Source organism: Dreissena polymorpha, chromosome 3 (genome assembly GCF_020536995.1).
Source record: "Dreissena polymorpha isolate Duluth1 chromosome 3, UMN_Dpol_1.0, whole genome shotgun sequence".
Lineage (NCBI taxonomy): Eukaryota > Metazoa > Mollusca > Bivalvia > Myida > Dreissenidae > Dreissena > Dreissena polymorpha.
This window is the reverse complement of record NC_068357.1, coordinates 133,521,354-133,532,897: the sequence shown is the minus strand read 5'-3', so window position 1 is coordinate 133,532,897 and position 11,544 is coordinate 133,521,354. Positions and strand designations below refer to the sequence as shown.

At 43.6% G+C, this 11,544-nt stretch overlaps 2 protein-coding genes across 2 annotated transcripts; one reads left to right on the top strand and one right to left on the bottom strand.

The window, feature by feature from the left end:
* Window positions 1-1,687: 1,687 nt before the first annotated feature.
* Window positions 1,688-5,371, bottom strand: LOC127872605 (uncharacterized). The gene is made up of 8 exons (XM_052415931.1): window positions 5,317-5,371; window positions 4,732-4,911; window positions 4,381-4,521; window positions 3,991-4,209; window positions 3,640-3,819; window positions 2,977-3,117; window positions 2,275-2,337; window positions 1,688-1,920 (listed from the first exon to the last, which is right to left on the bottom strand). The coding sequence occupies exons 1-8, from the start codon at window positions 5,369-5,371 to the stop codon at window positions 1,688-1,690; spliced, it is 1,212 nt and encodes a 403-aa protein (XP_052271891.1).
* A 1,639-nt stretch (window positions 5,372-7,010) lies between these two features.
* Window positions 7,011-11,379, top strand: LOC127872604 (uncharacterized). The gene is made up of 9 exons (XM_052415930.1): window positions 7,011-7,218; window positions 7,621-7,764; window positions 8,245-8,544; window positions 8,947-9,407; window positions 9,482-9,498; window positions 9,560-9,888; window positions 10,195-10,338; window positions 10,663-11,040; window positions 11,354-11,379. Exons 1-9 carry the CDS (start codon window positions 7,011-7,013, stop codon window positions 11,377-11,379), a joined length of 2,007 nt encoding a protein of 668 aa, XP_052271890.1.
* Window positions 11,380-11,544: the final 165 nt, after the last annotated feature.

Here is an 11,544-nt window from a genome sequence, read left to right as displayed (position 1 = left end):
CTGAAAGCAGCACATCATCAGTCAACACGTCTCCAACATTATCTAGTACATCTCCAGACATCAATACCATGATGACTACTGAAAGAAGCACACCATCAGTCAACACGACTCAAACTGTGTCTAGTACTTCTCCAGACATCAGTACCATGCATACTACTGAAAGTAGCACATCATCAGTCAGCACGTCTCCAAATGTGTCTAGTACATATCCAGACATCAGTACCATGATGACTTCTGAAAGTAGCATACCATCAGTCAACACGTCTCCAACTGTGTCTACTACATCTCCAGACATCAGTACCATGATGACTTCTGAAAGCAGCTCTCCATCAGTAAACACGTCTCCAACTGTGTCTAGTACATCTCCAGACATCAGTATCACGATGACCTCTAAAAGTAACACACCTTCACTCAACACGTCTTCAACATTTTCTAATACATTTCCAGACATCAGTTCCATGATGACTTCTGAAAGTAGCACACCATCAGTCAACACGTCTCTATCATTTTCTAGTACACCTCCAGACATCAATACCATGATGACTACTGAAAGAAGCAAACCATCATTGAACAATTCTCCAACACTGTCTAGTACATCTCCAGACATCAGTGCCATGATGCCTATTGAAAGAAGCACACCATCAGTCAACATGTCTTCAATATTGTCAAGTACATCTTCAGACATCAGTACAATGAAGACTACTGAAAGCAGCTCATCAGTCAACAAGTCTCCAATATTGTCTAGTACATTTCCAGACATCAATACCATGATGACTACTGAAAGCAGCACACAATCAGTTAAAAATTCTCCAACATTGTCTAGTACAGCTCCAGACATCAGTACCATGATGACTTCTGAAAACAGCACACCACCAGTCAACACGTCTCCAACATTGCCTAGTGCATCTCCAGACATCAGTACCATGATGACTACTGAAAGCAGCACACTATCAGTCAACACATCTCCAATTGTGTCTAGTACATCTCCAGACATCAGTACCATGACGACCACTGAAAGCAGCACACCATCAGTCAACACGTCTCCAACATTGTCCAGTACATCTCAAGATATCAGTACCATGATGACTATTGAAAGCAGCTCACCATTAGTCAACACGTCTCCAACTGTGTCTAGTACATCTCCAGACATCAGTACCATGATTACTACTGAAAGCAGCACATCATCAGTCACCACGTCTCCAACTGTGTCTAGTACATCTCCATACATCAATAACATGATGACTGCTGAAAGCAGCACTCCATCAGTCAACACATCTCAAACTGTGTCTAGTACATCTCCGGATATCAGTACCATGATGACTTCTGAAAACAGCACACCATCAGTCAACACGTTTCCAACTGTGTCTAGTACATCTCCAGAAATTAGTACCATGATGACTACTGAAAGCAGCACTCCATCAGTCAACACGTCTCAAACAATGTCTAGTACATCTCCAGACATTAGTACCATGATGACTCCTGAAAACAGCACACCATCAGTCAACACGTCTCCAACATTGCCTAGTGCATCTCCAGACATTAGTACCATGATGACTACTGAAAGCAGCACACTATCAGTCAATACATCTCCAACTGTGTCTAGTACATCTCCAGACAACAGTACCATGACGACCACTGAAAGCAGCACACCATCAGTCAACACGTCTCCAACATTGTCCAGTACATCTCAAGTCATCAGTACCATTATGACTATGGAAAGCAGCTCATCATCAGTCAACACGTCTCCAACTGTGTCTAGTACATCACCATACATCAATACCATGATGACTGCTGAAAGCAGGACTCCATTAGTCAACACATCTCCAACATTGTCTAGTACATCTACATACATCAGTACCACGATGACTTCTGAAAGAAGCACACCATCAGTCAACACGTCTCCAACTGTGTCTAGTACATCTACATACATCAATACCATGATGACTACTGAAAGCAGCACACCATCAGTCAACACGTCTCCAATATTGTCTAGTAAATCTATAGACATCAGTACCATGATGACTACTGAAAGCAGCGCACCATCAGTCAACACGTCTCCAACTGGGTCTAGTACATCTCCAGACATCAGAACCATGATGACTACTGAAAGCAGCACAGCATCAGTCAAAACGTCGCCAACTGTGTCTAGTACATCTCCAGACATCAATACCATGATGACTACTGAAAGCAGCTCACCATCAGTCAACACGTCTCCAACTGTGTCTAGTACATCTCCAGACATCAGTACCATGATCATTACTGAAAGCAGCACACCGTCGGTCAACACGTCTCCAACAATGGCTGGTACATCTTCAGTCATCGGTACCATGATGACATCTGAAAGTAGCTCACCATCAGTCAACACGTCTCAAACATTGTCTAGTACATCTCTAGGCATCAGTACCATGATGACTACTGAAAGCAACACACTATCAGTCAACACGTCTCCAACATGTTCTAGTACATCCCCAGATATCAGTACCATGACGACCACTGAAAGCAGCACACCATCAGTCAACGCGACTGCAAAATTGTCTAGTACATCTCCAGACATCAGTACCATGATGACTACTGAAAGCAGCACTCCATCAGTCAACACATCTCCAACTGTGTCTAGTACATCTCCGGATATCAGTACCATGATGACTTCTGAAAACAGCACACCACCAATCAACACGACTCCAACAGTGTCTAGTACATCTCCAGAAATCAGTACCATGATGAATACTGAAAGCAGCACACCATCAGTCAACACGTCTCAAACAATGTCTTGTACATCTCCAGACATCAGTACCATGATGACTTCTGAAAACAGCACACCATCAGTCAACACGTCTCCAACATTGCCTAGTGCATCTACAGACATCAGTACCATGATGACTACTGAAAGTAGCACACTATCAGTCAATACATCTCCAACTGTGTCTAGTACATCTCCAGACATCAGTACCATGACGACCACTGAAAGCAGCACACCATCAGTCAACACGTCTCCAACATTGTCCAGTACATCTCTATACATCAATACCATGATGACTGCTGAAAGCAGCACTCTATCAGTCAACACATCTCCAACTGTGTCTAGTACATCTCCGGATATTAGTACCATGATGACTTCTAATAACAGCACACAACCAGTCAACACGTCTCCAACTGTGTCTAGTACATCTCCAGAAATCAGTACCATGATGACTACTGAAAGCAGCACTCCATCAGTCAACACGTCTCAAACAATGTCTAGTACATCTCCAGACATTAGTACCATGATGACTCCTGAAAACAGCACACCATCGGTCAACACGTCTACAACATTGCCTAGTGCATCTCCAGACATTAGTACCATGATGACTACTGAAAGCAGCACACTATCAGTCAATACATCTCCAACTGTGTCTAGTACATCTCCAGACATCAGTACCATGACGACCACTGAAAGCAGCACACCATCAGTCAACACGTCTCCAACATTGTCCAGTACATCTCAAGTCATCAGTACCATGATGACTATGGAAAGCAGCTCACCATCTGTCAACACGTCTCCAACTGTGTCTAGTACATTTCCAGACATCAGTACCATGATTACTACTGAAAGCAGCACATTATCAGTCATAACGTCTCCAACTGTGTCTAGTACATCACCATACATCAATACCATGATGACTGCTAAAAGCAGGACTCCATCAGTGAACACCTCTCCAACATGGTCTAGTACATCTCCATACATCAGTACCACGATGACTTCTGAAAGAAGCACACCATCAGTCAACACGTCTCCAACTGTGTCTAGTACATCTACATACATCAATACCATGATGACCACTGAAAGCAGCACACCATTAGTCAACAAGTCTCCAATATTGTCTAGTACATCTATAGACATCAGTACCATGATGACTACTGAAAGCAGCACACCATCAGTCAACACGTCTCCAATATTGTCTGGTACATCTCCAGACATCAGTACCATGATGACTACTGAAAGCAGCGCACCATCAGTCAACACGTCGCCAACTGGGTCTTGTACATCTCTAGACATCAGTACCGTGATTACTACTGAAAGCAGCACATCATCAGTCATCACGTCTCCAACTGTGTCTAGTACATCTCCATACATCAAAACCATGATGACTGCTGAAAGCAGCACTCCATCAGTCAACACATCTCCAACTGTGTCTAGTACATCTCCGGATATCAGTACCATGATGACTTCTGAAAACAGCACACCACCAGTCAACACGTTTCCAACTGTGTCTAGTACATCTCCAGAAATCAGTACCATGATGACTACTGAAAGCAGCACTCCATCAGTCAACACGTCTCAAACAATGTCTAGTATATCTCCAGACATTAGTACCATGATGACTCCTGAAAACAGCACACCATCAGTCAACACGTCTCCAACATTGCCTAGTGCATCTCCAGACATTAGTACCATGATGACTACTGAAAGCAGCACACTATCAGTCAATACATCTCCAACTGTGTCTAGTACATCTCCAGACATCAATACCATGACGACCACTGAAAGCAGCACACCATCAGTCAACACGTCTCCAACATTGACCAGTACATCTCAAGTCATCAGTACCATGATGACTATGGAAAGCAGCTCATCATCAGTCAACACGTCTCCAACTGTGTCTAGTACATCTCCAGACATCAGTACTATGATTACTACTGAAAGCAGCACATTATCTGTCATCACGTCTCCAACTGTGTCTAGTACATCACCATACATCAATACCATGATGACTGCTGAAAGCATGACTCCATCAGTCAACACATCTCCAACATTGTCTAGTACATCTCCATACATCAGTACCATGATGACTTCTGAAAGAAGCACACCATCAGTCAACACGTCTCCAACTGTGTCTAGTACATCTACATACACCAATACCATGATGACCACTGAAAGCAGCACACCATCAGTCAACACGACTCAAATATTGTCTAGTAAATCTATACACATCAGTACCATGATGACTACTGAAAGCAGCACACCATCAGTCAACACGTCTCCAATATTGTCTAGTACATCTCCAGACATCAGTACCATGATGACTACTGAAAGCAGCGCACCATCAGTCAACACGTCTCCAACTGGGTCTAGTACATCTCCAGACATCAGTACCATGATGACTACTGAAAGCAGCACAACATCAGTCAACACGTCGCCAACTGTGTCTAGTACATCTCCAGACATCAATACCATGATGACTACTGAAAGCATCTCACCATCAGTCAACACGTCTCCAACTGTGTCTAGTACATCTCCAGACATCAGTACCATGATCATTACTGAAAGCAGCACACCATCGGTCAACACGTCTCCAACAATGGCTGGTACATCTCCAGACTTCGGTACCATTATGACTTCTGAAAGTAGCTCACCATCAGTCAACACGTCTCAAACATTGTCTAGTACATCTCTAGGCATCAGTACCATGATGACTACTGAAAGCAACACACTATCAGTCAACACGTCTTCAACATTTTCTAGTACATCCCCAGATATCAGTACCATGACGACCACTGAAAGCAGCACACCATCAGTCAACGCGACTGCAAAATTGTCTAGTACATCTCCAGACATCAGTACCATGATGACTACTGAAAGCAGCATTCCATCAGTCAACACATCTCCAACTGTGTCTAGTACATCTCCGGATATCAGTACCATGATGACTTCTGAAAACAGCACACCACCAGTCAACACGTCTCCAACTGTGTCTAGTACATCTCCAGAAATCAGTACCATGATGACTACTGAAAGCAGCACACCATCAGTCAACACGTCTCAAACAATGTCTAGTACATCTCCAGACATCAGTACCATGATGACTTCTGAAAACAGCACACCATCAGTCAACACGTCTCCAACATTGCCTAGTGCATCTCCAGACATCAGTACCATGATGACTACTGAAAGCAGCACACTATCAGTCAATACATCTCCAACTGTGTCTAGTACATCTCCAGACATCAGTACCATGACGACCACTGAAAGCAGCACACCATCAGTCAACACGTCTCCAACATTGTCCAGTACATCTCTATACATCAATACCATGATGACTGCTGAAAGCAGCACTCCATCAATCAACACATCTCCAACTGTGTCTAGTACATCTCCGGATATTAGTACCATGATGACTTTTGAAAACAGCACACCACCAGTCAACACGTCTCCAACTGTGTCTAGTACATCTCCAGAAATCAGTACCATTTTGACTACTGAAAGCAGCACTCCATCAGTCAACACGTCTCAAACAATGTCTAGTACATCTCCAGACATAAGTACCATGATGACTCCTGAAAACAGCACACCATCAGTCAACACGTCTCCAACATTGCCTAGTGCATCTCCAGACATTAGTACCATGATGACTACTGAAAGCAGCACACTATCAGTCAATACAACTCTAACTGTGTCTAGTACATCTCCAGACATCAGTACCATGACGACCACTGAAAGCAGCACACCATCAGTCAACACGTCTCCAACATTGTCCAGTACATCTCAAGTCATCAGTACCATGATGACTATGGAAAGCAGCTCACCATCAGTCAACACGTCTCCAACTGTGTCTAGTACATCTCCAGACATCAGTACCATGATTACTACTGAAAGCAGCACATTATCAGTCATCACGTCTCCAACTGTGTCTAGTACATCACCATACATCAATACCATGATGACTGCTAAAAGCAGGACTCCATCAGTGAACACCTCTCCAACATGGTCTAGTACATCTTCATACATCAGTACCACGATGACTTCTGAAAGAAGCACACCATCAGTCAACACGTCTCCAACTGTGTCTAGTACATCTACATACATCAATACCATGATGACCACTGAAAGCAGCACACCATTAGTCAACAAGTCTCCAATATTGTCTAGTACATCTATAGACATCAGTACCATGATGACTACTGAAAGCAGCACACCATCAGTCAACACGTCTCCAATATTGTCTGGTACATCTCCAGACATCAGTACCATGATGACAACTGAAAGCAGCGCACCATCAGTCAACACTTCTCCAACTGGGTCTAGTACATCTCCAGACATCAGTACCATGATGACTACTGAAAGCAGCACAACATCAGTAAACACGTCTCCAACATTTTCTAGTTCATCCCCAGATATCAGTATCATAACGACCACTGAAAGCAGCACACCATCAGTCAACGCGACTGCAAAATTGTCTAGTACATCTCCAGACATCAGTACCATGATGACTACTGAAAGCAGCACTCCATCAGTGAACACATCTCCAACTGTGTCTAGTACATCTCCGGATATCAGTACCATGATGGCTTCTGAAAACAGCACACCACCAGTCAACACGTCTCCAACTGTGTCAAGTACATCTCCAAAAATCAGTACCATGATGACTACTGAAAGCAGCACACCATTTGTCAACACGTCTCAAACAATGTATAGTACATCTCCAGACATCAGTACCATGATGACTTCTGAAAACAGCACACCATCAGTCAACACGTCTCCAACATTGCCTAGTGCATCTCCAGACATCGTTACCATGATGACTACTGAAAGCAGCTCACTATCAGTCAATACATCTCCAACTGTGTCTAGTACATCTCCAGACATCAGTACCATGACGACCACAGAAAGCAGCACACCATCAGTCAACACGTCTCCAACATTGTCCAGTATATCTCCATACATCAAAACCATGATGACTGCTGAAAGCAGCACTCCATCAGTCAACACATCTCCAACTGTGTCTAGTACATCTCCGGATATCAGTACCATGATGACTTCTGAAAACAGCACACCACCAGTCAACACGTCTCCAACTGTGTCTAGTACATCTCCAGAAATCAGTACCATGATGACTACTGAAAGCAGCACTCCATCAGTCAACACGTCTCAAACAATGTCTAGTACATCTCCAGACATTAGTACCATGATGACTCCTGAAAACAGCACACCATTAGTCAACACGTCTCCAACAATGCCTAGTGCATCTCCAGACATTAGTACCATGATGACTACTGAAAGCAGCACACTATCAGTCAATACATCTCCGACTGTGTCTAGTACATATCCAGACATCAGTACCATGACGACCACTGAAAGCTGCACACCATCAGTCAACACGTCTCAAACATTGTCCAGTACATCTCAAGTCATCAGTACCATGATGACTATGGAAAGCAGCTCACCATCAGTCAACACGTCTCCAACTGTGTCTAGTACATCTCCAGACATCAGTACCATGATTACTACTGAAAGCAGCACATTATCAGTCATCACGTCTCCAACTGTGTCTAGTTCATCACCATACATCAATACCATGAGGACTGCTAAAAGCAGGACTCCATCAGTCAACACATCTCCAACATTGTCTAGTACATCTCCATACATCAGTGCCAAGATAACTTCTGAAAGAAGCACACCATCAGTCAACACGTCTCCAACTGTGTCTAGTACATCTACATACATCAATACCATGATGACCACTGAAAGCAGCACACCATCAGTCAACACGTCTCCAATATTGTCTAGTAAATCTATAGACATCAGTACCATGATGACTACTGAAAGCAGCACACCATCAGTCAACACGTCTCCAGTATTGTCAAGTACATCTCCAGACATCAGTACCATGATGACTACTGAAAGCAGCGCACCATCAGTCAACACGTTTCCAACTGGGTCTAGTACACCTCCAGACATCAGTACCATGATGACTACTGAAAGCAGCACAACATCAGTCAACACGTCGCCAACTGTGTCTAGTACATCTCCAGACATCAATACCATGATGACTACTGAAAGCAGCTCACCATCAGTCAACACGTCTCCAACTGTGTCTAGTACATCTCCAGACATCAGTACCATGATCACTACTGAAAGCAGCACACCATCGGTCAACACGTCTCCAACAATGGCTGGTACATCTCCAGACATCGGTACCATGATGACTTCTGAAAGTAGCTCACCATCAGTCAACACGTCTCAAACATTGTCTAGTTCATCTCCAGGCATCAGTACCATGATGACTACTGAAAGCAACACACTATCAGTCAACACGTCCCCAACATTTTCTAGTACATCCCCAGATATCAGTACCATGACGACCACTGAAAGCAGCACACCATCAGTCAACGCGACTGCAAAATTGTTTAGTACATCTCCAGACATCAGTACCATGATGACTACTGAAAGCAGCACTCCATCAGTCAACACATCTCCAACTGTGTCTAGTACATCTCCGGATATCAGTACCATGTTGACTTCTGAAAACAGCACACCACCAGTCAACACGTCTCCAACTGTGTCTAGTACATCTCATAAAATCAGTACCATGATGACTACAGAAAGCAGCACACCATCAGTCAACACGTCTCAAACAATGTCTAGTACATCTCCAGACATCAGTACCATGATGACTTCTGAAAACAGCACACCATCAGTCAACACGTCTCCAACATTGCCTAGTGCATCTCCAGACATCAGTACCATGATGACTACTGAAAGCAGCACACTATCAGTCCATACATCTCCAACTGTGTCTAGTACATTTCCAGAAATCAGTACCATGACGACCACTGAAAGCAGCACACCATCAGTCAACACGTCTCCAACATTGTCCAGTACATCTCAAGTCATCAGTACCATGATGGCTATTGAAAGCAGCTCACCATCAGTCAGCACGTCTCCAACTGTGTCTAGTACATCTCCAGACATCAGTACTATGATTACTACTGAAAGCAGCACATCATCAGTCATCACGTCTCCAACTGTGTCTAGTACATCACCATACATCAATACCATGTTGACTGCTGAAAGCAGCACTCCATCAGTCAACACATCTCCAACATTGTCTAGTACATCTCCATACATCAGTACCACGATGACTTCTGAAAGAAGCACACCATCAGTCAACACGTCTCCAATATTGTCTAGTACATCAACAGACATCAATACCATGATGACCACTAAAAGCAGCACACAATCAGTCAACACGTCTCCAATATTGTCTAGTACATCTCCAGACATCAGTACCATGATGACTACTGAAAGCAGCGCACCATCAGTCAACACGTCTCCTACTGGGTCTAGTACATCTCCAGACATCAGTACCATGATGACTACTGAAAGCAGCACAACATCAGTCAACACGTCGCAAACTGTGTCTACTACATCTCCAGACATCAATACCATGACAACCACTGAAAACAGCACACCATCAGTTAACACATCTCCAACTGTGTCTAGTGTATCTCCAGACATCAGTACCATGACGACCAACGAAAACAGCACACCATCAGTTAACACGTCTCCAACTGTGTCTAGTACATCTCCAGACATCAGTACCATGATGACTACTGAAAGCAGCACACCATCAGTCAACACGTTACCAATTTTGTCTAGTATATATCGAGACATCAGTACCATGATGACTACTGAAAACAGCTCACCATCAGTCAACATATCTCCAACTGTGCCTAGTACATCTCCAGATATCAGTACCATGACGACCACTGAAAGCAGCACATCATCAGTCAACACGTCACCAACATTGTCTAGTACATCTCCAGACATCAGTACCATGATGACTACTGAAAGCAGCACACCATCAGTCAACACATCTCCAAATGTGTCTAGTACATCTCCAGACATCAGTACCATGACGACCACTGAAAGCAGCACACAATCAGTCAACTCGTCTCCGACATGGTTTAGTACATCCCGTGACATCAGTACCATAATGACTATTGAAAGCAGCTCACCATCAGTCAACAAGTATACAACTGTGTCTAGTACATCTCAAGACATCATTACCATGATAACTACTGAAAGCAGCACTCCATCAGTCAACACATCTACAACATTGTCTAGTACATCTCCAGACATCAGTACTATGATGACTACTGAAAGCAGCACACCATCAATCAATACGTCTCCAAAATTGACTAGTACATCTCCAGACATCAGTACCATGACGACCACTGAAAACAGCACACCATCATTCAACATGTCTCCAACATTGTCTAGTACATCTCCAGACATCATTACCATGATGACTACTGAAAGCAGCACACCATCAGTCAACACGTCTCCAACTGGGTCTAGTACATCTCCAGACATCAGTACCATGATGACTACTGAATACAGATCACCATCTGCCAACATGTCTCCAACTGTTTCTAGTACATCTCCACACATCAGTACCATGATTACTACTGAAAGCAGCACACCATCAGTCAACACGTCTCAAACATTGTCTAGTACATCTCCAGGCATCAGTACCATGATGACTACTGAAAGCAACAAACTATCAGTCAACACGTCTCCAACATTTTCTAGTACATCTCCAGATATCAGTACCATGACGACCACTGAAAGCAGTACACCATCAGTCAACGCGACTGTAAAATTGTCTAGTACATCTCCAGACATCAGAACCATGATGACTACTGAAAGCAGCACACCATCAGTCAACACGTCTCCAACTGTGTCCAGTATATCTTCAGACATCAGTACCATGATGTCTACTG

Coding starts and splice junctions, on each gene's coding strand:
- LOC127872604 (XM_052415930.1), top strand. CDS start 7,011: ATGACAACTGAAAGCAGCGCACCATCAGTCAACACTTCTCCAACTGGG. Junction 8,545..8,946: donor CACGTCTCCAATATTGTCTA/GTAAATCTATAG, acceptor GTACATCTCCAG/ACATCGGTACCATGATGACT. Junction 9,889..10,194: donor TAGTACATCTCCATACATCA/GTACCACGATGA, acceptor CTACATCTCCAG/ACATCAATACCATGACAACC.
- LOC127872605 (XM_052415931.1), bottom strand. CDS start 5,371: ATGGTACCGAAGTCTGGAGATGTACCAGCCATTGTTGGAGACGTGTTG. Junction 4,912..5,316: donor TGGAGACGTGTTGACCGATG/GTGTGCTGCTTT, acceptor TGCTGCTTTCAG/TGGTCATCATGGTATTGGTG. Junction 3,820..3,990: donor TGGCGACGTGTTGACTGATG/GTGCGCTGCTTT, acceptor TGCTGCTTTCAG/TGGTCATCATGGTATTGATG.